Source organism: Panthera pardus, unplaced genomic scaffold, assembly GCF_024362965.1.
Source record: "Panthera pardus isolate Hobbes unplaced genomic scaffold, ASM2436296v1 HiC_scaffold_12, whole genome shotgun sequence".
Classification (NCBI taxonomy): domain Eukaryota; kingdom Metazoa; phylum Chordata; class Mammalia; order Carnivora; family Felidae; genus Panthera; species Panthera pardus.
Genome location: NW_026526677.1, coordinates 412,125 through 439,106, shown reverse-complemented (window position 1 = coordinate 439,106; position 26,982 = coordinate 412,125). Strand labels below are relative to the sequence as shown.

Genomic DNA, 26,982 nt, shown 5'->3' with positions numbered 1-26,982 from the left:
TGCCCCGGAAGGGAGGTGACCACCCCTCACCCGCCCACACACCCGTCCTTTTCTGTCTTCGTAATGAAGAAACAGGCCACACGCTTCAGAGCCAACAAACTCTACTCAGAATACAAAATGCTCTGGGGACAGCAGGTGTTTGCTCCTGCCAGGTGTGCTGGGGAGGGGGACGCGTGAATGGCCGACTCTGTGCCGTGTGCAGGGCTCTCCTGCCTTCCAGATCCACCAACACCGTGCTCTGCCCCATGGGAGGGAGCAAACCGCGTCATTTACAGAACATCAAACAGAAAACGTGGGAAGGGCCTTCCCTTAATAGGATGGAAAATAAAATGAGGCCATCTGTGAGCTGGGTCGGGGAGCCCCCCTGCATTCCCCTGGCCCCTCCTGATCCCAAAGGCTTCACCTTTCAAATACTGAGTCAATCAAGAAGTTTCTAAAGATAATCCATTTTTGATAAATTAGAACACCATGGAAACAGTGTGTATCTATAATATACATATAAAAAAGTCCAGTTTTGAACCGTGAGCAAGACAGGGGCACAGACCACGTGTGGTCACAGGAACCCTGAACACAGGAGTGATGGCTGTCTCCAGAGTTGTCTGCTCCTGCCTCTCCCAACAGAGTGGCTCCGGGATGGGGACTGGTGCCCCCTTGCTCTGTGCCCGGCTCAGCTCTCGGTGCCCTGGGGGGGTGCCTCCTCGCCGGCCTCAGCCCTCCTGTGTCTGCGCATGTGCCTATACTTGTCCACGTAGGCCTTGACCAGGTTGGCCACCTTCACAGGGTTGATCTCCCCGCTCTTGCTGTGGCATATCTGGGGGGCAGGGGGTGGTGGGGAGGCACAGTTTACTCAGATGTCCCCATAGTGATCATGGGCCCTCCCAGAGTCCACATCACAAGGGACAGAGCACTACCTGCCCACCTGCCTCCCACGACGGCTGAGGGTCCATCTCCAAGCCCCAGTGGTGCAGCCAGTGGGCTCCAGATCTGAACCTGACACCCTGGGCCTGAGAACTGCCCACCTCCCGGGGTCCTGTCTTCCTCCCGGCTGCAAGCTCGGTGTGCCAACTACCCTCTGCCACTCAGCCTATTTAACGAGTGACAAGGATGCTGTTCCGTCCCCTCACACACACTGGCTACTCTTCCTGAGCACCTACGAGCTAGGGTGACGGGACACAACCGGCCCCTGGTGGCCAGGTCACACCAATATTACCCCAGGCCTGGCTGCACAACCCCGGGCTGGAGCACCTTCCAGAGCCCGCATCAGCGGGCGACAGCACAGACCCGCCCCCGGGGACACCTGACCAGGGCGCAGCGCCCGCCCGCCCGCACCCACCTTCTGCACTGCCTTGCGGAGAATGTCCTTATACTCGTCCTTTGTCACCTCCCTCTTCTGATAGAAGGGCTTGATGGCCAGCTTCACCTCCTCCACCGCCCGCTCTTGCGTGTGCAGCTTCTTCATGTACTGAGAACAAGGACACCTGTGACCACCTGGCCCTGGGGGCACCCTTTGAGGAGAGGAGCCCGCCCCTGAGAAAGGAAGACGGACACTCACCTCCTCGGTTTTGGCCTTCTCCGCGGCAGGCCTGGGAGCAGCTGCTCTCTCCTCGGAGTTGCCAGCGACAGTGGCGTGGCCGGCCGGCTCTGAAGCCGTGGTCGGGGCAGTGGGCGCCGGGGCTGGGCTCTGTGCAACCCCACCGCTCGCCAGCGGGAGGCTCCCCTGCAGGATGAACTGGACCGTGGGCTGGCTGGCTGGCACGTAGGGCGGGAGACTCAAAGGGAGAGCTGGGGCGGTGGGCAGGTTGGGGGTATAAACCTGGGCAAAAATGCAGATCACTCAGCACAGACCTCAGGCTCCCGGCAGGAAGATCCCCGGCAGAGGGGGAAGTCCCTCAGCCCCAGCCCGGCACAGCCTGTGTGGCCCGGCACACGACCACGCCCCTCCGGCCCAGGCACCTACCTGAGCGGGCTCGGCGTCCGGGAAGCCAGACTCTGCATGTGCATAGCCAGGGGCAGGCGGCTCAGAGAAGGATGCCTGCTGGAACACCACCGAGGGCCCCACGTCTTCCGTTTCCCAGGCCCCCTCCCGGGGCTTCTGAGGCCTGTGGAGCGGCGTTCCTGAGGACCAACACGGGAGGTGGGTGCTCTGTGGTTACCCCTGGGCCACAGGCTGCTTCCTGGCTGGGAAATTCCAGAAAAGCATCCCAGCAACAAGGACCACGGGCCAGGCTGCAGCCATCTCCCTGCCCCATGGCCTACGCTACTGAAGTGACCAAAGAGGTCCATGTACCACCCAGGGAGAGAAGACCGCCCCCACATACTGGTGGCCACTCCGGGCCACCCCCATCCTCACACGCTGCCCTGGCCACCCTGCCACCCTACTCACGCAGGCCTCGCTCCTCGGCAGGGACACCACTCTCCGCTTCCTGCAGGTTCCAGGTGACTCTCTTCACCAGGGCTTTTGCCCGCAGCAAGGGGGTCTGAGAGGCGCCTTCCTCCTTCCCCGCAGGCACCCCGACCCCAGCCTGGCTTCCCAGGGTGCCAGGCGCCGTGGCAGCCCCAGCGGCATCCTGCTGGAGCAAGGGTTTCTCTTGGGGGCCCTGTGCCTGGGGCAGGGGCTGCGCAGCCTCGTCATCGTGGATCAGTGCCACCTCGCGTCTGATGACAGCCACCAGGGCAGGGTCCTGCTGCTGGCTGGCTGGGGGCACCATTGGATTGGGTGGGAAGTCTCGCTCTGGGGAGGAATCTGTGCTCTCTGGGGAGGGCGGAGAGCTCATGTCATCAAGCTGCAGGAAGAAAGCATCACTTGAAAACTCCTCAAAGACGTGCCCGGCCTCGACAGAGTCTCCGTAATCAAGGTCCTCGGGTGGACATTCCGCGGGCACATCCGGGGCCTCCTTGTGGGCCTCGGCCCCTGCTGGAGAGGCGTCTGCTCCCACGGAGACCAGTGGCTTGGCCGGCTGCTCCCTGTCGGGCTTCTGCTCCTCCTGGGGAGGGGGCACCAACTTCCTCTCTGGAGAGCGAGGCCTCGGCCGCTTCTCATGGGAACGAGGCCGTTGGTGCTCCCGGGACCTGTGCTCCGTGCTCGGCGACCGTGGAGACCCGGACTTGCGCTTCCTCCGCTCCCGGGAGCTCCACCTGACGCGGGGGCGCTCCCGAGGGCTCCTCTCCCGGGGGCTCCGCTCCCTTGTGTGCCGGTGCCTCCGGGCCCTCTCCAGACTGCTGGGGGGGGAGCACTCCCTCCCCCGAGACCTGGACCCCGACCGCCTCCGCTTCCTCCTCCTGCTCTCCCTGCGTTCATGGGAGGAGCTGCCGGGGCTGCCTGAGCGGGACCGGGACCGTGACCGCCGCCGGCCGCGTCCCCAAGAGTCCCTCCTCCTCCTCCTGCCCTCATCCTTCACCTTCTTCCGCTTGGCTCGCTCACGGCTGCTGGAGTGGTCACTGGAGGACCTGCGGCCCCGGGCCTTGGGCTGCTGCCTCTTGGGGTGCCCTTCACCCACCGGTGGAGACACCGACCGTGAGCTCCTCTCCCCAGAGCGGGAGCCTGAGCGGGAGCCGGAGCGGGTCCTCCTGTGCTCCCTGTCCTCAGCCCGCTTCCTCTTGGCCTTCTTCCTGCCACGGGAGCTGGATGTGGAGCGGGAGCAGGATGGGGGCCTCAGCTCCACAACCCTGTGGGTAGTTGTCTGCGGGGCGCCTGGGCTGGGTGGTGCCCCCGGCTCTACATCGGTCACGCAGGTCACCATCCGCTCCTCGGAGCCAAAGAAGGTACTGCAGGGCAGCTGGTCCCTGTCCTCCCACGGCTCTGGGGGGGATGGCCTCTGCGCCCTGGAGGCCGCGCCCTGGCCCTCACGCTCCAGGTCGGAGGAACCCTCGGCAGCCCCCTCGCCCCGGAGCTCGAGTACGCTGGTGGAGGACCCGCGAGGGGACTCAGGCTCCGTCCCAAAGACCTTTTCCACTGTGTAGGAGGTGACACAGCGCACGGTCTGCAGCGCCGGCGCCTTTGGGCTGTCGATGGAGATGGTGCGCGTGATCTCAGAGGGCAGGAGGCCAGAGCCCAGGCGCTCGGGGCTGCTGCCGGCAGAACCGGAGTCAGAGCCTGTGGGGTCGAAGGGGTCGTAGATCTCGCTCTTGAGCTGCTTGGCCTTCCTGATGGAGAAGAGGGGAGCGGGGTTCTCTTTCCTCTGCACCTTATTGTCGACAGGCCGGAACGTGTTACAAAAGCCGGGGTTAGAGAGTCTGCCGGAATGTGCCGTGTTCCCGGGAATATTGATCCTGAAGCTCTCGAAGGTCGAGCTGACACCCTTCCCCTTTGAGGGTCCCAGCGTGGCGGGGGACTGGGATCCACCCCCTGAGTGTGTGCCAGGCTCTTGTGGGCCCCTGCTGCTGGGCTCGCCCTCTGCACGGGCGCCGTGGCTGGGCTGCCCGGGGCCCTCCCTGCCCGTGAGCCGGCTGATGCAGGAGCTGGGGATCTCAACACGCTGCTCACTGGTGGGGGCCGCATCCGCCCGCCGGCCGCCACCGTCCTCCCTTCTGACCTTCGGTATCCTGGGTAGCTCTGAGATGCTGGGCCTCCTGGGAGCTGGCTTCACGGCCTGTCCCTGCAGCGCACTGGCACGCGGCAAGTGAGAGCAGCTGCCCGAGGTCTTAGAGGACACAGAACTAAGGGGCCGAGCGTGCCTGCTGTCGCCATCACATCCAGGGGCGTCACTGTGCTTTAAGCCAGGCCTGCTTACGTTTGACAGGTTCTGAGCCTGACCTGACGGAGGGGTCACAGAGGAGTCCAGTCTCACGGCTGCCGCTGGGGTGAGAGGGGGGACGCAGGAGGGGGTGGGACCGCCGTGGCAGCGCAACCCCGCACTCTGGAGCCCGCTGCCTGAGCGTGGTGCTCCGGGCAGCAGGCAGGCCCCGGGGCCTCTGCCCCCTCGGGGTGGAGCGCCTGAGCTTCTCGGAAAGGAAACGGGTGCTGAAAGACACGAGAGTGAGTGGCCATCAGTTTCCACTGCCTCCTTTAAAAAGCGGTCATTTTGTTGGTCCAGATCGAGATGACTTTCTCTTAGAAGCTGGGCTTTTAAATTCCTATCCCTACTCACTCCTTGGGCTAGAGCCCTGTGCTCCTGGGGGCACGGGGTGAGAGGCCCCCGGCCACACCCACGAGCAGTGCTCACTGGCCGCTGGAAGCGCCTGTGCCTGTTACACAGGGGGGCCCGGGAGGGGCCGCCCGGCTCTGCGCTGCCCTGCCCCCCATGGCTGGGCACCCCCAACCCCGAACACCCTCCAGGGCCCGGACGTGCAGGGGAGGGCTCCGCACAGCCGGTTCCGTGGGCTCTGTGAGAACACATGCCAGCCACATGCCAGCCATGCAGGGTCTGTGGGCTGCCCGGAGACCCCACCATCGTCTAAACTCTCAGCCTGCAAACTCTGTTCAGAAAGCGATGTTGACTTAATGGAAACATGACCTCGCGTAGAAAACTGCTTTTAGGTACGTTTTGAACAGAAACCTATTTTAGTTCAACGGTCTCGTCAGGACCCGTGGCTCACATGCCCCTCTCAACCGCCCCGAGCATCGAGGCAGAGAGGGCGCCCCCGCAGGCTCCGCTGGGTGTCACGCAGAGGCCTCCTCACCTGCCTTCTTGGCACTGAGGGAGCCGTCCCGGTGGATGGTGATGTCTGCACCGTTCATCATCAGGAGGCTCTGGCCCGACAGGATGCTCCCCACTAGGTCTGGGACGGGGGCCTCGTCCACCTCTGGCTCAGGCGCCGCAGCGGGAACGCTCCTCCTGCAGGTACAGACCCGTTGCTGCCTCCCCGTGCCCCCCTGCCGCCCCCCAGGTCCCAGCCCTGCCAGACCTCGGTGTGGGGAGGGCATGAGACACCCCTGCCCCCAGTAGCTCTGACAAAAGCCAAGCAAGCAGGCTGCCTGGAGGTGAAATCCTCTGGTGCTTGTGGCCCCAACTGCTACCAACAGGCAGGCTATTTACTAGTTTTGTTGGTTTTTTCGTTTCGTTTTTTGTTTTTTTTTTTTTAATCAGGAGTGAAATAGAAGGAAAGCACCCAGCCAGGGGTGGCCGCCCTGGATAGCAGCCCTGTGACAGAGGTGGGCGGGCAGAAGCAGTCTCAAGCACCTGCAGCCTTCCTCCTGCTCCTCGTGCCCTTTACGGTGGCATGTCCTCGACAAACGGTCAAGGGAGGGGCCCCGGGAGAGGAGGTGCGCCAGCCCCCCCCTTCCCCCGACCACCGTCCCTGTTGGCACACACCTGGAGAGCCCCATGGACACGGGCCTGGCCACCGGCCGGTGAGAGCGCAGTGCCGACTGGGACAGAACCCTCCTCTTGGCGCTCAAAGGGGAAGCAGGGTCCGCAGACTGCTCCTCGCTGCTGGAGAGAGCACACGGGCCACAGGAGCGGTGACCCCCACGGAAGGCCCAGGAGACCCCTTCTCAACCGCACACATGGCGGCACCTGTGCCCCAAACCCGAACACGGGACCCACGTAGCAGCTTCGGGTCAGCAGCTGCATGCACCTCTGGGCGGGCCCAGGGCAGCAGGGACCGACATGCAGAACACCTTTCTCCCTGTTAGTGGCTGAGGACCTACGGTGTCCCTTCTGGGCACCACCTGGGGGGGGTCCGACGAGGGTGGGAGACTCAGGAACCGTCACCCTCTCTTGACAAACGTGGGATCTGGGGCCCACTGTCCACGAAAAGAGGGGGAAGCCCCTCCCTGCGGTTACCTGTCAAAGGGGTCCAGCTCATAGGGGTCTCCGAAGAGCGACAGAGTGGCCACCCCGATGTCTGCACGCATCAGCCCCAGAGAGGGGTCCGCAGGCTTGTGCACTGACGGGGTGCAGGCCCCGCGGACGGGACCCCGGAGGCCAAGCGTCCGTGCAATGCGGGACCGAGCTGTGGCTTCATTCTGAACCGAAGTCACAAAAAAACCAGGAAGGGTGAGTGAGGCTCTAGAAACACCAGCGCAAGGACTAGTCTGCACAACACACACCAGACTGAGGAAGCGCTAAACCACAGCTGACGGCTTCCAGTGGGGGAACAATAGCGTTTCAGAGGTTTTGCCCCAGAGTTGAGGACTACATCCCGACAGCCCCGACCCCCGCAACGCAAAACCACCGTCCGGTGATGTCCATCCACCCGAGGACGAGGGCTGGGGGGGCGGGCGCTCCCACCCCAAGCACGTGCGGGCAGCAGCCCCTGGGGCACCCTGGCAGGGAGACGCTGACACTCGCGGTCGGGCTCTGTTCGGGGCGTGAAGGGCAGTGAGCCAGAGGGCTGACGTCTGCACGGCGGGAAGCGGGCGTGCCAACACCCACGTGCGGCCGCAGCTTCGGCTTCCCGTCCCTCCAGGAGTTCCGTCTGGACGAACCACCACAGCAGGTGCTCGAATGCCCCGCCGAAAACTAACAGAAGCGTCTATGTGAGCGTATACCACGTGCGTGTGTGTTAACCAGGCAAAGGCGACGACCCTGAGCAGGAGTTCACACACGGACGCGGCAAACGCTTGGCTGCAACTGAGCTTTTTATGTTTTATGTACTGGTGTGCTTTAACCGTCCAGCCCGGGAGCTGGGGCGAGGACAGACACCACGGAGCAGGACGCACAGCACAGGCGGGCGCTCACCCGCTCTGAGGGGAGGCGCGCGCACACTCAGAAGGCCCGTGGCAGACACGCGAACGAGGGTAAGGAACAGCCTGGGACGGCGTCCACTCCCCACCCTCTGGCCTGTCTGCCCCTTCGCACCCCACAGGGCCCACCTCTGGGGTGCCCGGAGTTGCACACGACCCCTCCCTCCGGATGCCCAGCTCCAAAGGGTCCTGGCAAAACTCCTGTCCCAGCCCCACCTTTACTCTCTGCTGCAGAAAAGGCTCATGTTTATCAGCGACTCTCTAAGTAAACAAGAAAGGAGGCTTCGTCTGAGTCCCACCCCGCTATCCGAGGGGCTACCTTTGACCTCTTCCCTTTTCTCTTCTTGGCACGACCCTGGCGTTTCTTAGACCTCGTCCCGGAGCCCCTGCTCTTCACAGACGACCTGGACTGGGTCTTCCTTCTTCCTGACACCTTCTTCCGTCTCCCTACAAAGAGGACATTGAGAGTCTGTGCTTTACTGTGCGCCCTCAGGCCCCCACCCCACCCCACCCCACGTGTCCCCCTCCACGGACGTGCCGTGCACTGCCAGGACCCGGCACAGACAACTATACGTAGTGGCTTCAGGTTTTTAAATGGAGAAATCACGAAAAAACAGTGCTTCCTCACAAAGGAGCAAGAGAGGGAACGCAGCGCACAGGAAGGACAGAGTGTGACTCTGGAGTTCGCTCTGATCCGTAAATCTGACTTTTGTCACCAGTAAATATTTTACATCGTTATGAAACAAAATTAAATGGGGGGGAAACAACAAACAAAAAACCCCCTGACGACCAAGTTAGTAAAATGAAACAAAAGATCTGTGTCTGCTTGATCTGACCAGAGGACTCCTCCCAACAGACTTAAAAACCGCCACGTATTTCCAGTAACACATCCCAGAGATTAAAGTGCACGAACACCCAGGCTTCAGGTGGGTCCGTCTCCTCACGGGTGCCACCACGGGCTCGGGGGACCCTAATTCTAGGACACTCCAACACCCCCTGGAAAACCGCAGGGACCTCAGCCTGGAAGGAGGGGATTCTAAGGAGACAGAGGGATCGGCCCTCGTGACGTACGCTATTGAAACACATCAAGTGTATCTAGCTCCCTAAGTTCACGATGGGGCTAAAAACCCTAAGCGATCGTGATCGCTGCTGAGGAGGCTACTAGCCACGCGGTGGTTCTGAGAACTGGTCAAGAAAGGAAACAAGCCAACGCCTTAAGTGCTTTGCCCACAAAAACCGCAGGAGTGGGAAGCAGCCAGTGCCAGGAGCAAAGGCTCTCTGCACCTTCCTCGGTGCGAGCGCGGGTCTGAGCTGAGCGTGGAGCGCAGAGACCGCAGCCAGGGAGCCCAGCAGTCACTGCTGCCCACCACCCCGCCCCCTCCCCGGGCAGCTGGCAAACACAAAAGCAAAGAGCTAAGGACGCACAGCTCCACCAGCGGCCTGCGGTCTCTGCCCGCCGGGGAGCAGCGCGTACGGGCAACCCGGTGCCCCCACTGTCCAGACGACACAGGGACACTTACCAGGCACAGCTGCTGGTGCAACGTGGATCTTGTTTGGCTCTGGATTCAAATATACTATTTTTAAAAATTCTACCTCACTTACGATACAATTAGAACCTTCAATACTAACAGACTCATGGGGTTAAGGAATTACTGTTCCCCTTCTCAGGTGCAACAGTGATACTGTGCTTAACTTAAAAAAAAGACGATGGGGCGCCTGGGTGGCGCAGTCGGTTAAGCGTCCGACTTCAGCCAGGTCACGATCTCGCGGTCCGTGAGTTCGAGCCCCGCGTCAGGCTCTGGGCTGATGGCTCGGAGCCTGGAGCCTGTTTCCGATTCTGTGTCTCCCTCTCTCTCTCTGCCCCTCCCCAGTTCATGCTCTGTCTCTCTCTGTCCCAAAAATAAAATAAAAAACGTTGAAAAAAAAAATTAAAAAAAAAAAAAAAAAGACGGGGCGCCTGGGTGGCTCGGTCAATTAAGCGTCCGACTTCGGCTCATGTCATGATCTCACGGTTCGTGAGTTCAAGCCCCACGTCAGGCTCTGTGCTGACAACTCAGAGACTGGAACCTGCTTCGGATTTTGTGACCTCCTCTCTGTCCCTACCCTGCTTGCACTGTCTCAAGAGCAAATAAACATTAAAAAAACTTTTTTTTTTAAAAACCAAAGGAGAAAGAAAAGAAAAGAAAAGAAAAGAAAAAAGAAGGAAGGAAGGAAGGAAGGAAGGAAGGAAGGAAGGAAGGAAGGAAGGAAAAGAAAAGACACAAAGGCCGTGCTTCCAGGGCTCCTGGGAGGGAGCAGGTGAGTGAGGGAGAGGGAGGCCAGGCCAGGCTGGCTCCGTGGGGACTCCACTCGTTCGTCCCAATGTTTCCACCACTTTGGCAAAAGTCTATAAAAAGCATTAAAAAACTCACTAGCAAAGCCAACAAAAGAAAACCAAACCAGCAAAAAGGCACAACCAAGCACAGATCTATGCAGCTGCCCGCACACAGGTAGAGTGCACACCAGGGGCTTGGTGGTGTGCACGTGAGGGACAGAGGAAAACCCCTGCAGTCAGTCCTGCCTGCTCAGCACCGGCACGACCCAGCCGTGACCCTGAGGCCACTGTCTAATGGAGAATCAGCGAGCAGGCACGGTGCTGGCCCCGAGGGGTCGAGTTTCTAACACAAGGAGACACAGACGGGAGACACGAGGAAAACCTCAGGAACGGTATGACCGTGGTGTGGATTGCCCAGCTCCAACAGCCGGGAGCGATGACCGACCCCTGGCAGAGAACTCGCACGGAGCTCAGTTTGCTATTGTGAGTCCTGCTCCGGCGGACAGGAGAGAGCATCCCCGAGAAAGGGGAGAGGCCACACGAGGCACGCGGACACAGGTGGCCACTCCAGCACAGCCCCAAGCAGGAAGCTGGGACAGCACCGGGTCTCCGCCCTGACGGCGGGGGACACAGGGCACGTCCAACACATACCGAGTCACAGGAAAGCTCACTGGCATGGTGAGGACACACGCCGCCCGGTCCCTGCGTGGGCGAGGACGCGCAGCACTCTGGTTCACAGACTGCCGACAGGGGTACGAAGTGCTACGCGACCTGAGACGCACATCTACCCAATGAGCCAGCAGCCGGGTCCTGTGCTGACCCGAAATGAAACCCTGCCCACAGGAGACGGGTACGAGAACGGGCAGGACTTCGCGCCTTTGTCCTCCACGGCCGTGATCACAACACAAAGTCAACCCTCGACAGCAAAGGGGACAAAGTGCGGCCTTTCCGTGTGTGGGGGGGCAGACTGGGGGGGGGGGCGCTCCCTCAACAACAAGCAGAAGCCAGCCAGCCAGCCACTGCCAGCCACTGGCACCCATAACCACACACGCTAAGCTGGAGCACACTCAGCACCTCACAAAGGTCTCATTACGTGAAGTCTGAAAACACACCAAACTGACACCCAGCGCTGAGGAGGACAGCAGGGCTGCCTGGCGGGGCTGGGACGGGACCCGCCTGGGACTTGGGAACCGGCTGGGACGGGACCCGCCTGGGACGGGACCCGGATGGCGGGGCTGGGACGGGAACCGGCTGGGACGGAACCCGCCCGGGACGGGACCCGGCTGGCGGGGCTGGGACCTGGCTGGCGGGGCTGGGACGGACAGGGCCAAGCCAGCTGGACGTTATGTCTGTCAAACCTGGAACCACACGGAGCGGACACACCACACTCTTATCTCGATGAAGCGGACTTTAAAGACCTCGGATCATAAGATGTGAATAAGACAGGTGTCCGTGAGGCCGCACTGGTCACATGTGATGGAGAAGGAAAAAGGCCCCTGGGAACACAGTGCTAGCTGAAGAACGCACAGCTTGGAGACACGTGGCAAGAAAGCAATGAATTAATCATTGTTAATTGCTCCCACACAGCAAAGTCCAGAACCGGGGTCTTCCTGATCTACTGTGGCATTTAGGGAAAAGAAAAGGCAATTCTGCCAAATTCTCCAGAAGCTTCCTGACCAACGACACGAAGGCCAAGTGGCCCCGACACGCACGCAGAGAGCATGGCCGCAGGGACCTCACCGCCCACAGTGGGTGTTCGCAAGGATGACGCGGACCAGACCCAGCTGGCCCACAAGACGTCCGTGTGCCACTTCTGCTACCTGAAAACCCAGGTGACGGCGGCAGGAGGGACTCCGGGGGAAGGCCCTGCGGGGCGAGCGTGCGGCCCTCACCGAGCCAGCACACCCGGGCTTACCTGCTCTCCTCCTGCGTTTTGCGGGGGCTCGGGGCGCCACGGGGCGCTGGTACACGGCAGTGCTCAGACCGGCAGCGACAGCCTCAATGGTCTCATCCAGCAGAGAAGACATGAGGTACCGTGGGACATGCTACACGGGAAGGAGGGTGCCGTCAGCAAGGCGACTGCCCTCAGGCTGTTCATACCACCCGCTGTGCCCCGTGAGGACTCTGGGCATTCCTGCCGGGGAGCCCCCGAGGGACAACCCTGCACACACCCCCGCCAGGCTAACCGCAAAAGCCAGACGGCCACCAAGAGCTTCCTGTGGGCACTACGGGGCCGGGGGTGGAGGGGTGGGGGGGTGCTCCTGAGAAGCAAGTTCAGGGTGAGAATAAAGAATGAGGGCCAGGAAGGCCGCAAGGAGCCAACGGCACAGCCAGTGCCAACGAGTCAGCACGCCGTGCCGGTGCAGAGCCAGCCGGCATAGTCTGGGGACCAGAGAGAGGAGATCGAGGGACAGAGAGGAAAGAGCAGCCAGAGCAGGGCACCAGGTGGACACAGGAGCGGGTGATGGCGTGGGGCACCAGCCCCCACAAAGTCCTCCGCCCCTCCCCATCGGCTGACGCCCCCCTGGGTGAGCACGCCGACCTGTGACAGGCACTGCTGCCCCCGGTTGGTGTTGCTACAGGACGGGGCGCACACCCGGAGGGAGGCTGGAAGGGTCGGCGTGGGGCCCTCCCTGCAGGACTGTGGACTGGAAGAGACCAGCTCTCTGCTCCTGCCCCCTCGGGCCTGCCGGGCTCGGTTCCCCGCACGGCAGCCAGGACACGCCCGCAGGTGCACGCCGCTGCCCTCGCAGGCCCCACCCTGCCGTCCGCACCCCTCCGCTGTGCCCACCACCCAGAGCATTTGGGCAGCCAAGGTGCACCAAGACGGGGCGGGCGGCCCCCAGAGGGGCTGAACCAGGAGCAGCCTCGCAGCCACAGCGTCGTGCGCACCCACCTGGATTCTCCTGGCGGTGGAGATCCGATTCCGGTTCACGGTCGCTCGGACCCTCTCGCTCTGTCGTGTCCTGGCAATGGCACGGGTCCTCCCCACGTGAGGCCGAAGCCGGCTGGTGGTGGGCACCACGTCAGCCAAGATCAGGGAGACCTCCTCCTCACTCACGGGACCTGCATCTGGGAAGAAAGAAAACCCTGGACTGATGTGGGGCTGCCACGCCCCCATCCTGGCAGGGGGACTGAGTGGGAGGCAGGGGGCATCCCCCTGGAGCCTGGGCTGCCCTGCTGGAGAGCCCCGCAAGTTCTCCCACAAGACGAGAAGCCCCCCGCCCCCCTCAGCACGCCCTGCCTGAGAAGGAAACCTTACCAGCGGTGGGAGCAGCTCCAGGGGCAGCACATTCGGGACAGAACCACTCGTCCACTGGTACCTCTTGGAGAGGAGGGTCCAAACATTCCATGTGGTACCTACCGGAACACAAGGGTGGCAGACAAGTGTCAGTCTCCCTGCCGTAACCGAGTGAGCCACACAACGGTCATCCAAATGTGCCCCAAGGCCGCTGTGCACCCTGCGATAGACTGGATTGCGTCCCCTGAAAGCAAACACTCAGTGTGACCGTATTTGGAGATGGGGCCTCTGGGGAAGGGGGGAATTAAATGAGGTCATGAGGGTGGTCACCGTGGACCCAGGTCCTTAGGAAAGGGAGCGACCCAGAGCTCCCTCTCCCCAGCAGAGGGGACACCACAAGCACACAGCAAGAAGGTGCTGCTGGCAGCCTGGGTCATCTCCCCAGAGCCTGACCCTGAGGCATCTGGAGCCCACCCAGAGGTGCACTCAGATGGGAGACAGCAGGCTGGTGATACTCCCGCAGTCCTTCCCGGGGGCATGCTGGGGATCTCTGCTCACCAAAAGGGGCCCTGACAGCCCCTGAACCCTGCAGGGGAAGCACACTACGTGGACGGACCGAGCTAAGAAAGTGGCCACCTGACCCGGGCCACTGCGTCCTGTGGGGGCTCTGCCGCTGACCATGGCAGGGATCTGGCGCCTGACTGTGGCTGGAGGCTCATCTCTGGTTGGCAGACGTCAGCTTGCCCTCCCCCAACCCGGCTGTCACTCAGCAGCCCCGAGAGTTTCAAATGTTGACACCTTACACTTCATACTCCAGTCTGAGAAGCTCAGGGAAAAAGAAAGTTTCTGTCTGCTGAAAGCAAACGGAAATGTAGCCTAACCGTGGTTTTCCAGGTGCTTCAATCCAGTCTTCATGGAAAGCAGTTTGGGAAGAGTCACCGCTGGCATGGGCCACCTGTGCCAGCCTGCTCCAAACTTCATCCCAAGACCCCACACAGCCCTGAGCCAGGCAAAACCCCATGCGGACACCCTGCCCTGAAGACACGAGGGCAGACTCAACTCTGCTCACAGACCACGTACTGCCCACGGTGCTGGCACACGAGCAGCCAGGGACACAGAATTCCAGGTGGAAGCCCTCACTCCATGAACCCCTCGCCAGGACCTCACATGAGGACCGCAGGGATGGGGGTGAGGGGGCTCCTCCTGGAGTGTAACTCAGCCCAGCGTCAAGTCCTAGGGAGCACCCCAAAACCCCAAGTAGATTCCAGCCTCAGAAGATCTTCTCCTACGTGGTCTCGGGAACAAAATCTCACAAAGCATTCCAAGGATCCAACGTGGGCCACCCTACGTTCTCCTCACACAAGCTCCAGGGCCTCAAGCAGAGGCCACTGGTGCGTGTGACGGGTGCCCAACCCGGCCAGCCTACGTCCAGCACAGTCACCCCACGGGGTAGACTCACACCCAGTGAGGGCCACAAGATGCCCATGAGGATGGGGGCATAGCTCCCGTGCCAGGCATGCTGCTCTGCCCAGCAGTCACAGCCACCGAGAATGGACCGCCTACCCAGCAAGGACAGCTGTGGCTACCTGATGCGGTGATGTCAACTGTCTCCCTAGTGACTGCCCCTCTATGTTAAACAGAGAAGTTTAAAAAAATCAGAGATGCTCTTTATCTTACTTCCTGTAACAATGAAAGGATGTGGCGTATTCCTGTTATCTACAGAAAACCTTATGACTCTATTTTCAGAAGAATAGTAGAGTAATTTCAGACTTGATTTTTAAGTTAAAAAACAACCGTTAACAAAAACTGAGCAGACTGCAGGGGTGCCTGTGGGGCTCAGTCACCGAAGCGTCTGACTTGGGCTCAGGTCAAGATCTCTCGGCTCATGGGTTCGAGCTCCACGTCGGGCTCTGTGCTGACAGCTCAGAGCCTGGAGCCTGCTTCGGATTCTGTCTCTCCCTCTCTGTCCCTCTCCCGCGCGCGCGCTCGCTCTCTCTCTCTCTCAAAAATAAAAAAACATTAAAAAAACAAATTGAGCAGACTGCAAATATTAACGGTCTGAGGACGTTTGGACACGTAAGACCTGCACTCAAACAGCTGTAACGTTTAGCTCTACCAGCACCTTTTGTACTGAGTGCTGTCCGCAAGGCCAGCAGAAGACACCCAAGTTTAGCACTCGGCTGGGGGGCCGTGGGCTGCAGAGGCAGGGCCAGTGACAAGGGCCACAGGCAGGCCTTCTTCCCACCTCGAATGGCCTCTCCTGTGGCATCCAGCTGTCCCAGGCCCTTCCTTCACATGCCCAGAATGGCCACGAACACACCGGGAAAGGATCTGTTTTAGGCGTGAGCAGAGTTCTGAGGGCTAAGCTACCCTCTTGGCCCCAGGTCCCTACGAAACCACATTTCTTCAGCTTCCTGCTTGCACTCGGTCCCATCAGTAAATTAGCACAGGGACAGCAAGAGCAGGGCGCTGGCTCTGTCACCCAAGGCAGCACCCTCCTGTCCGCCAGACTCACAGCCACCAGTGAGCGGGGGCTGTCAGACAAGGCGACTCCCGGAGACCCCACACTGGAGCACCGATCCAGCACCCGCACGGGCAGAGCCTTGCAAGAAGGGAGACCAGACAGCGCGTATCTGAGCCTAGGAGGTGGGACTGGAGAGGGAGGCCCCTGGGAGGTGCCTCAGGAAGACAAAACGCACAGCACGTGGCATCTGTCTGGGGAGGAAGGCACCCGGAAGGTGGGCTCCGGTCAGCAGTCAAAGGGAATAAACTCTGAGCCTCCAGAGCCAGCTCTGGGCCACCAGGGCGTGACACTTCCTACCTCCTGCTGCTTCTCAGTCCAGGCCTCAGAGGGGCTACCTGTTACCCAAGAGAAAGCTCCAAACCTGCCAGCCTCATGGGATTCTCTGCCACTCGTGCCCCAAAGGAGAAGTTTCTGTAGCCCTCTCACCACAGCCTGGTGGCAGAAAAATTCCTTAGACACCCAGCAATGCCTCCTGTGCTGGAAGGAGGCCCAAGAAAGGCTCCCAGGAGCCAGGGCCCGCTGGACACAGGGTCACCTGCCCTCACAGAAAGCAGGGGTCCTGCACAAGCCCTTCTCTGGGCCCCCAGCCCCAATCTCTCACGTGCCCCTCACCTTTTCGCAGTCTCGATGCGTCACGAGTCCCCTCAGAATATCTTGTGAGTCCCCTCAGAGTATCTTGGGGGAACGGGTAGAGGATATAAATGGTGGGAACAAAAGAGCCTGGGAGACCTGCTGGTTACCCACCAGCGGCCTGGGGTTCAGCGTTCTGAATACCGGGGGGCGTGGCCCCCCTGAGCATCACAGAGAAGATCTGTGGGTACGAAGCACAGAAGCAGCCCTGCAGGACTTCCCTCTAACACGTTAACTTAACACTCCAGTCTCAGAGGCTGGGCTCGGCAGGGACCGGGGCACGAAGGCCTCGTCTGCCTCGGAAGCCGCCGTGCTCACCCCGCGTCGCAGCCGTCGCAGAGAAGCAGCCGGTCCTCCCGGTCGCTCCTGCCACACACTTCACAAAAGGTGGGGTCTTCCTCCTCATCCCGGCCGGCTCTGGCGTTTTCCACCGGAACCTGAAACAGAGAAGCCCCGCCGGTCAGCGACAAGCAGAGCCCAAATCCGAGGCGCGGCTGCTGGGCCGGTACAGAGCACACTGAGCCGCCTCTCGACACGCACGCAGGCTCCGCGGGCCCGGAGGCTCTGGGGCAAAGTGCGCACGGCAACCACGTGCAGGCAGTTAGCCGAGAGAAACAGCGAACCCAACAGAAAACAGAGGACGACCCATGGAAGGTCCCCAGACCAAGCAGGTGGGGACCCCCAGGGCAGCGGCGCTGGAGCCGTGAAGAGGGAAGAGAATAAGAGCCGGAGGCCCGCATTCTCTCGAGAACCGTGGCTGCGGCGGTCACAGCTGCGCATGGAGAACAGCCCTCTACGGGCAGGCGAGGAGGCGCGACCGCCAAGACTCCGTGATCCAGGGCCTGAGACGCACCAGGTGCTCAGACGCTTCCTTCCCCTGCCCGTCTCCCCGCGCCCCAGAACGACCCGGCCTCCGCGCTTCTCTCCGTCCGTCCGCGTCAGCCCCCCAGGTCACACACCCCGCCGCTCGCTCGCCCGCCCTTTACTCCGGGGCCAGGATGGGACTCGGGGGCCTCCCCAGCCTCCGGCACCGTCTGCACTGGACGTGGAGTCACTCTCCCATCTTCCCCAACTGCACTAGCCGGTGTGCCCCCTGGACTCCCCACCCCCCAGCTCCCTGCACACACAGGAAGGGCTCGGGGACATGCGCTTGGGTGGCAGATGCTCCAGGTAGGTGAGGACCGGCTACACGGAAACGGAGGCCCCGGTTCCAGGGAAGGAGGGCAGCGTCTGGGACAGGTGACGGGGACCCGAACGAGCAGAAGCAGAGCCGCCGCCTCCAGCCCAGCACTGTGCCCACGAGAAATCTGCACACAAAGAGCCAAGTCCCCGCGCATCTACGGCTTTGTGCGCCGTGTAAATAAAACGGCAGGTCTACGGCTAGCTGCACGACACACGTCGAAGGCGTGTCCTCGAGTCTCTGTAACGTTTCTCCTCAGCAACAGAAGACACTGACAGGCCCTTCAAGCCTCTCATGAGCAGACGAGCAAAAGAACAAAGGAGAACCACTTCCTGTCCCAGCCCCCCTGGCACACGGCCCCGCCCCGGCCCAGCACCAGCAGATGCGTGGTCCCGAGACGGCAGGCGTCCTCGCCCGGGCCTGGCCTCCCCCGTGGCTGTCGTGGCCGAAGAGAAGCTGTGAGCTGTAGAGAAGGCGTGTGGGAGTCGGGGAGAGGAAGTGCGAGGGACACGCCAGCTGCACCGCCCATAGCACGCGGGCCCGTCGACCAGACAGCACACCCCTCTGGCCGCTGCTCACGCTCCAGACGCTTCCGCGGGTTTCTCAAAAGCACTTAACCAGTATTTACTCACTTCAGGAAAGCAAATCAGCTTGTGAGCGCACGTTCTCCCATTAGACAGGGACCAACATGATGATAAGGTGTGGGGAGGGGCCCTCTAGCACAGCATCTGCACTTACCTTCTTCAAGATTTTACCGCCAAACCGAGCTCGAATACAGATACATTTAAATATGGTTCGATCAACTGGACAGGAATTGGCATTCTGTAAGAAATAAAAATTGCATCGGGATCCTATAGGATCGTTTTCACGACTAATACCACATTCGAAATAAAACATTCCCTTAGAAGTAAGAACTTCATCTTACACTGAAAATCTACTTTCTACGGTCCACGTGCCCCGTGCCGAGTGGCTGGGAGCACAGCAGCGAAGCCAAAAGACAAACCCCCACCGTGCAGGGCTGCTCTCCTGCTGGGGAGGAGGGAAGGCAGGCTAGCCATGAGCGCACACATAACATGCACGCACGTATGCGCACACACGCGCACGCATGGCACGCACGTGCTAAATGCTAGGCACAAAGCGGGATGGGGGCCTTCCTGGGCTGGCCTCCAGCCAGGCCAGCCAGGATACTGGCCATTTCTGCGTCCCCTACCCCCTGGGCCGCGGTTCTCCGCGTGCACGAGGTTGCTCAACATCTGTTTCTTAGTAAATGCTGGTATTTCTTCACACAGTGTGGCCGGCTGCCCATCAAAGGTGACAAATGTTTCTTCTTTACTAATACGGTTTGGACACGTAGAAGTTTGTTTTAAAATACCTCTATCGTACAGAGCATACCCAACAACATGCACTCGAAACCGGACAAACTGACATCTGTGTGGTCAGCACCCAAGCCCTCCAGCCCCTCCCACCCACCCCTGCTCCGTCCCCTGGGGCTCCAGATGCCTGCCCTCAGGACCGGGACTCCAGCTGCACACGCCCACTCTTCACCAGCAGGTGCGTCCGAACGGTCGCCGGTGGTCGCCGGTTCCCGTGCCGTGTCCCACGCGGTGGGTAAAGACAAGCCGCCCACCCACCCGAGCAGGGTCTGCGCAGACGGACTCCCATCCTCTCGCCAGCTCACAGGGCAACGGTGCACGAGCCACATGGCTGGACACGTTACACCACCTCCACTCTGGGAGGTCCAGGGGCTCCCATCCTCCCGGGTCTCTGATCTACACTGCGCTAAGCCTCCTTCCCTGTCCCGACAGTTCCCGCATTTTCCCACGAAGGCTTCAGAGCACCACTTGCTAACTTTCAATCCTGGGGGGGGGGGTGTGAGCGGGCGCCCTTCCTCTCCATCTCTCCCACATGCCTGGAGAGCCCCGCTCCCTGCAGTGTGAGACGCTACCTGCTGTCTGCCGTGTGTGGTTGTCCCTACGAGTCCCCGCCACGCTCCCGGGGCCTGGTCTCCATTCCCGGACCAACCCGGTATACTCACCGGAGTTGTACAGATCCTAAGAGCCGGCACGCGACTGCCTTTTTCAAAAGGACTGCCAATTCTTGGCATTTGCTTTCTCTCCTCTACGAATCTCACGGCCCTGCTAGGCCCTGATGCTCTGGTTAGGGTGGCAATGAACTTGTACATGACTGCCATCTCTCTGAGGTGGGATTTCCCTTCCAGAAAGTGCTTTCTTCAATCAGTCTCAAAGGCTTTAGAAAACCTCTCTAAAGGTCTCACGTGTCTTTTCCGGACTTATTTCTACGTATACTGTAACTTTTCATCTGTATTAATCTTGTGTCTGGCAATCTTGCTGAACTCCACGTTACAGCAGCTCCTTGGTAAGATATCTGTATCGATAACTCACTATTTGCAAATAATAATTTCTCCTACGTGATACCTACACCTTTGTTTTCTCCTCGCACTATTCCAGTACAACGTCAACTAGGAGGTAACCACCACCTGGTGGTGTTCCTCCATTTCCAAGGCTCTGCCTGCCACAAAAACCTAAACCTTGATCTGACGTGTGCTATGGATCCAGCACCACAGAGCAGGAACTAGTGGCATCAGGACAGGGAAGCCCTCGATCGACAGACGTCACAGGGAGCCAGCAGCCGCGTGGCCATGCGGACGGGTCACACAAACTCCCACTGGAGATGCTCTGAGCTCTCTGGGAAAATGGGGAGCAGGGCTGGGGTTAGAGGCTATGGTGCTTCTGTTAATCTCGCTGAGCGAGGTGGTGGCATGGAGATCTGCCACGCTCACGCTGCGTCCACGTTGGTGAACTTACAGGGGAGGGGGGAGAGGGTGAGACAAAACATGGCAAGCAGACCTAACAGTTCTTGAAGATGGGGGTGGGGGGCACACACCGCTCCTCCTGTACCGTGCTACTTCTCTGAAATGTCTCACGATAGGAAGTTTAATACAAGGGGGCTCCCGCTTCTAAAACTCATCATGAAATACACCGTGTCTTTCTGGTAAATTCCCTTCAACTGTTTCAAGGATGGCTCCCTTCACTGCCGGTTATGACTCACTGCCAAACTGAATCGCTTGCTTTCTCTGCCTCTTTGAGATGACCCCACCTCGTGAGACTACAGCATACTAGGCTGACTCTGCTGGCCACACACTGCGCCCAGGTCATTCAGGACTTCTGCGGACAGGTCCCCCAGGGATACCAACCCATAAATAATCCTCCTCATCCGATGCCCCACAGTGAGCTTTATCAGCAACCCCAAAAGCACACCAACAAAGCAAAGACCGGTCTAGGACCCAACCCTGGGGCCCCAATTTCTACTGGAGAGCAGAGAGATGCGCCAGCAAAAGGCTAGCAACTGACAGGGTCACTTGCAAGTGGAGAGAGGGGGGTGCCCGGGTGGCTCGGTCGGTTGAGCCTGACTCTCGATGTCGGCTCAGATCACGATCTCATAGCTTGTGGGCTGTGCGAACAGCACAGAGCCTGCCTGGGGCTCTCTCACTCTCCCCCCCTCTCTGCTCCTCTCCCATAAATAAACTTAATAAAAACAAAAAGTCAACGGAGAGAGGCCATCCTGAAGGAAGAACCTCAGAGCCTCGCTCACCTTGGACCATTCCACAATACAGTCCAGGCAGAAATAATGGGCACAGTTCTCCGGCGTCCCCAGGGCCTGGTCCCGGAAAGCGTTGAGACAAATCGGGCAGCTCTCGGAATCGTCATCAGAATTAAATGCGCCATTGGCTTCCAACGTCCCCTGAGTATCCGCCACTGCCACTGACGTTTCCAAGCCTCCTCCTTCTCTTCCTTCTTCTTCAGAATCTTCAGAACCTTGAGAAGGAAGGAGCACAACTTTGTGAGCTGGGACACTGGAAGCAAGCAGCCCACAACTGCACTCAGGAAAGTGTGTTTCCAAACCCCACACTCAAGGGACAGATCCCTTTCCTGCAGCCCTGCCCAGGGTAACCATCCCTGAGCACCTCACCCTGAAGCTGTGTCCAAGCTAAGGGGATGTGACACTGGCTGAGTGGCCATACCAGCTCCTCTAGCCCCCACCTGGAGGCAGAATCAGAACCCTCACGATCAGGGCAGGTCCCAGGGGCCACCCCCATCTGACAACTGGGTTCCCTGCGGTGGCCCTGCTCGGCACAGCAGCCTCCAGACGGCGCCACGTGACCCCAAAACCCTTCTCAAAACACGATGTTAACAAGCCATCTGTCTCCGAGTGACACCTCCCTTATAGGTCTCTCGTTTTTCTTTCTTTGGGGATGTAGGGAACATAGATTCCTAACTAGGCAATTTGGCCGCAACAGTTCTGATCAGTTTCTGAGAAGTTCTAAGGCTGGGACTTGACCAGGAGAAAAGGAGACACTTTGAGTTCAGCACAGCAGTTGACATGTGCATTTAGTTTTCTCTCCCTCCCAAATTCCACTAAAAGGAGACCCGAATGAGACCTTGCACCAGAGGTGTGGCAGGCAGGGTCCTCACGAGCCCCAGCACTCCTCCCCATCCAATCCACTGAAGTGTGGACACAGCAAGTGACTCAATTCCCTCTGCATGGCAGAGGGAACAATCCCTGGGGGCTCAAACTAATCAGGTGACTCCTCTAACAGCCGTGCTCCCCAGATGGTTGCAGAGAAAGAAGCCGGGGGATGTGCTCCCGCGGCTGACATGACGTGCCATGCGGACGAAGGGAGGCCTCTAGGCGGTGAGGACAGTCTCCGGCCGGCAGCCGGCCAGCAGTCAGGACCTCAGCCCTACCCCCGCAAGGATCCGGATCCTGCCAACAAGCAGTGACCCCAGCGGAGGACCCTGAGCCTCAGATGGGAATCGTGGCCCTGTGACCCCTTGATGTCAGCTGGTGAGACCTGCGCGAAGGACCAGCAACCCACACCTGGACAGCTGGCCCCGCACACACGGAGACAGTGAGCACCCTGTCCTGAGCTGCCAGGTTGGTGACGATTCGTCACACGTCAAGGAAAAAAAAGAAAAGAAACTAATGAAATTGGCACGTACAAAATTTTGGAAAAGGCCAAGCAGAAAGCTGCGTGAACATGGGACTTTGCTCCGCTTTCCTGCTTTGCTGGAAAGGGCCAAGGAAGCAGAAGCAGGTCGAAGCCAGGTGACCAGGCTCTTCCTACTGAATTCCGAAAGGCAAAGAACTGTCCACCTGAGGGCCACCTGGGCCTTGTGCAGCACCTCGGCTCACAGAGCAATGCCTCCGAAGTCTCTGAGGGACACTGACCAGCACTGATGAGGGTGGACACTCGTGCAGATGCGTGAGGCCCCGACTCATCTACCTCTGCCCACCCTTTCTAAGGGGCTGCTGGAGGTGCTCCCCACCAGGCGGGGGGGCAAACCGAGGACAGTGCAGATGAGGGTGCCAGCCTGGCTTGGCAGTGGGCAGTGGGCCTGAAAACCCGAGTGCTGAGGAACACAGGGTCCCGGAGAAGGGCATGGTCCCCGCTGGAGGAGACTGGAGTGGCCCGGGGCCGTGCCCGGAGCCGGCCACCGCGACTCACACTCCCTCGTCCACGACAGCTCCCTGCGGCGCTCGTGAGCGCGCAGCCTGCGGAGCGGGGGCGAGGCCACACGCACATAGATCAGAGCCCTAAGTCCTCAGGTTTTATGGTAAGACTTAAGCAGATAATACTTAAATTGGAAACTCGGCAGACAGCAGTCAAGCGGTTTTCAGGAACAAACACTAGAGCAAGAAAAGCAACAAGTAAAAAAGCACCCCCGGGAAGGGCCGGGCCTAAAGGGGTGCAGGAAGTGCCCTTGTAGGAAACTCCCTTCTCAAGGTCTGACCACACTTCCCACACGGCACCTCTTTCGCTTCAAAGACCGAAGGGCACACGATTACGCTTCCAGGCCCGCCAGCCACGCCCAGGGCCCCGCGGCCTCCCTTCCTGGGGCTCCTCGCCACCTGCAGGCTCTGGTCCCGCATCTCCTTCTCTCCTGTCCTTCAGATCACAGCTTAGACGGGGTCTCTCTGGAAGTCTCTTGCTTCTTCAGGGCCGTAGAGCGCCCTTCCCACGACACCCCTGCACACCCACTCTTGACACGTATTACCCTTATTAGAACTGCTGCTTTGTGCCACTGTGTCTGCTGCTAAGTGGTGAGCTCAGGAGCAGCAGGGACCCCAGCCGAGCTGGCTCCTGCGTTCCCTCGGGCCCTGCCCAGATTCTCTGGCATCCAACAGGCCCTCAGACCTTTGCTCGAGGGAGGATGTCTTCTGGCTTCAGCCCTGCCAGCGCCGACTGTCTGTGCCTGAGACCGACGCCCCAACTCAATCTTGGGGGATATGCAGAAGAGCAGTAGTCGTGACCCGCAAACTCGGGCAGGATCTCACATCCCTGTGTCCAGGATTCAACACCTAACTCTGGGGCGCCTGGGTGGCCCAGTCGATTGAGTGTATCACTCTTGATTTCAGCTCAGGTCATGATCTCTCTCCCAGTTTGTGTGTTTGAGTCCTGCGTCTGGGCTCTGCCCTCTCTCTGCCCCTCCCCCACTAGCGCTCTGCTCTCTTCAGAAATAAATAAAACTTATTAAAAAATCTAACTCTGGGGGGCGCCTGGGTGGCTCAGTCGGTTAAGCATCCGACTTCAGCTCAGGTCATGATCTCATGGTTTTTGAGTTCGAGCCCCGTGTCAGGCTCTGGGCTGACAGCTCAGAGACTGGAGCCTGCTTCAGATTCTGTGTCTCCCTGTCTCTCTGACCCTCCCCCGTTCATGCTCTGTCTCTGTCTCAAAAATAAACAAACATTTAAAAAAAAAAAAACCTAACTCTGGAAGAATAGGTCACCAACACACACAAAGTTGCAAACTCACCCTGGCTCATGCCACTTCAGTCCTGGTCCCTCATGAGCACTGTCGCAAACATGAAAGGTTCCCTTTCTGGAACATTCTAACACTGATAACCACGGGAGCCAGAGTCAAATACACAGATCATGGTATTTGCTTTAAGACCATGCCTCTCCTGACTTAATGACTATGCCAGAAGGAAAGCAGCCATGAGTCAAACTTCCAAAGTCCAGCACCCTGTCAGCAGAGGGCCACACGTGCCCTCCCTCAGAGGAAGGTGATCACAGCTGGTCTTGGACAGGGTAGTCCGGCCTGGGGCCCTTGCAGGCCATGCACAGCCAGGGCAGCTAGAAGGGACAGTGAAGGAGGCGCTGTCAGCCTAACCAGAGTCGCCTGAAGCAACGTTCCCTGCACAGCAGCTGAAGGGCACAAATGCCAACCAGGAAACCCGCGCCGTGAATTCCTCAATGAAGTCATCTCCTGTGTTTGCCAGCTCTCTCGGGCTCTGGTCAGAACGAGAACAAACCATAGACGACACCACTGACCTGTTGAGAGTCCTGGCCAGGTGGTCCCGGGCCACAGCGAACCTCAGCTAAGCTAACCCTGCCCTGTACCTGCGGGTGTGGGAGCTGGGGCCACCAAGTGCACCCCGTGTGCTCGTCCTGGAAAGACCCCACTTCGTGATGCTCCGCCCTCTTAGACATTTGAGTCTCCTGCCGTCACCGGGGAAGAGGCCTGTGAGGCTGTGTCGTCAAACTGAACTCTTGACACAGAGGATGACAACCAAAGCGAGGGCTCGCCTTAGGGGACTGCCAGGCCCGACGAGCGGCCGAGGAGCCTCTTCGTAATTTCTACGGCCCTCAGCGGGCTCCAGTAACAACGCTGGGTGAACTGCTGTCCCTGCCCCCACAAGAGGAAATACCAGGAAGCCATTCGGACGCCAGCGCTCTCACCGGATTGGTCCTCCAGACCGCCCTCCTCGTCCTCTCCATCGTCCTCTCCATCGGTGCTGTAGCTGCGCTCACTGCCCGTGTCCTCCTCAGAGCTGCCACTGCTGCCGTCACCGCTGTCTTCTAAGGCGAAAGAGATGAAGACACAAGCCCAGGGGAAGTGTCACACAATCAAGGCAGCAAAAGGCCAGGGCTGGCTCAGAGCTGCACAGAGGCGCTCCAGGCACCAACCAAAGCGTAGCTGCCCAGGTGAGGCTGGGGAAGGTGGGCTGGAAGGGGACAGATGCAGGGAAAGCACATTCTTCCCCACTAGCATCTGTCCCTGACACAAATAAAATGTATCACTAACCAACTTAAAAGCACAGAGTAACTTTTTAACAAAGACTGAGAGTTGAAATTAAGACGAGTAAACAACCCTCCAAAGGGAACTCCAGCTTTTCCCAGAGCCAACAACCTGGAGACGTGCAAGCCACCAAGGCCAGCTCCAACACCCGCTGGCCCACCTCCGTGGGAGAAGCGGGGGACCTGCTCACCAGCGCTGCTGGCCAGGACAGCAGGGTTGAGTCGCGAGCGTCCATCTGGCCCTGGGCTTCGGTCCACAAGCTCGTCCAGGCTGTCGTCATCCATCGCTAGACATTGGCGTTTGGCTCTGAAATTAACCAGAGTCAGGTAATTCCTAACTGTCCCAGGATGCCACACTCCCCCGATCTGCAAGCCCAACAGTCACTCCAGTGACACGTGTTCATCTGTAAGACACGAGGCCAAGCCGTGAGATACAGAACAAACACAACAACTCTAGGGGTGCGTGGTGGGGCTCAGTGGGCTGGGCGTCCCACCCTTGATTTCAATTTCTGCTCGGGTCATGATCCCAGGGTGGTGGGACGACCGGCATGAAGGTTCTGCTTAAGGTTCTCTCAAACCAAAAAACAAAGCAATTCTAACCACAAAGCTGTGCATACGTATAAAAAAAGGTAACGATTCCCATCTACAGAGTGATGTTCAAAGTCAAATCTCAATTTATAACGGACCTAATTTAGCTCAGTCTGGCAACATTTTTCTTCAGTCAGGCACCCACGACACCTTAACACTCCTGAAGAATCCTGACACCGGGCACGAATGAAATGGCTTATCACAAGCTGAGGCAAAGCGGGGTTTTTGATGCAGGGGGGTGGGAGGTGCCAGAAGGGCCTAGGTGACTAACAAAACCCCCTCCCTGCATCCCCTGCCATGTCACTCTCACCCACAGCTGGCCAGCCCAACCTCGGCTCACCAGACCACCGCTGGGAGGCTGCGGGTCAGCCGGGGCTGCTCTGACCTCACCCCGAGAGCATCCACAGGGCACTGGCGAGACGCAACCGCCCAAGAGCAGCACGGAGTGCGGAGGTCGGGCTCCACCACTCAGCCACCATGGCCACTTGCTCTCGGGCTCTTGATCTCCAAGTGGGGACACCTGCCCTGCCTACTCTGCAAGACCGCTGCAAAGATGACACAGAAGACGTAGACAAACGACCTTGCAAACGCAGAAGACACAATCCGCCTCCTTCACCAGGCCTCCAACTTTGGAGCCCAAATAAGGGCTCCTTTCTCAACAACACGCTCACCTCGTTTCCCAGATGACTCTTGGAGGACACACTTAACTAAGACGTAATGAAGAAAACCGTCTCCGTGCACAGTGTGCTTCGGGCCAAGTCCACTCTCCACGGTCAGA

At 59.6% G+C, this 26,982-nt stretch overlaps 1 protein-coding gene across 7 annotated transcripts in view; it reads right to left on the bottom strand.

Annotated features, from left to right (window-relative positions):
• Positions 1-84: 84 nt before the first annotated feature.
• Positions 85-26,982, bottom strand: part of PHRF1 (PHD and ring finger domains 1) — a 30,623-nt gene continuing 3,725 nt past the window's right edge. For 3 of the 7 annotated variants that reach the window (XM_019437625.2, XM_019437624.2, XM_053899268.1), the window contains 17 exons: positions 25,808-25,923; positions 25,278-25,397; positions 21,129-21,352; positions 18,255-18,338; positions 16,655-16,773; positions 13,204-13,301; positions 12,838-13,013; positions 11,857-11,986; positions 7,947-8,074; positions 6,726-6,907; positions 6,252-6,371; positions 5,620-5,774; positions 2,384-4,960; positions 1,958-2,115; positions 1,553-1,813; positions 1,334-1,462; positions 85-811 (listed from right to left, as the gene is read on the bottom strand). In XM_019437625.2, the coding sequence (XP_019293170.2) occupies positions 668-811; positions 1,334-1,462; positions 1,553-1,813; positions 1,958-2,115; positions 2,384-4,960; positions 5,620-5,774; positions 6,252-6,371; positions 6,726-6,907; positions 7,947-8,074; positions 11,857-11,986; positions 12,838-13,013; positions 13,204-13,301; positions 16,655-16,773; positions 18,255-18,338; positions 21,129-21,352; positions 25,278-25,397; positions 25,808-25,901 (4,899 nt within the window). In that variant the 5' untranslated portion in view covers positions 25,902-25,923 and the 3' untranslated portion in view covers positions 85-667. The remainder of the gene's footprint in view (positions 812-1,333; positions 1,463-1,552; positions 1,814-1,957; positions 2,116-2,383; positions 4,961-5,619; positions 5,775-6,251; positions 6,372-6,725; positions 6,908-7,946; positions 8,075-11,856; positions 11,987-12,837; positions 13,014-13,203; positions 13,302-16,654; positions 16,774-18,254; positions 18,339-21,128; positions 21,353-25,277; positions 25,398-25,807; positions 25,924-26,982) is intronic. The other 4 variants (XM_019437626.2, XM_019437629.2, XM_019437627.2 and 1 more) reach the window with 4 other exon arrangements.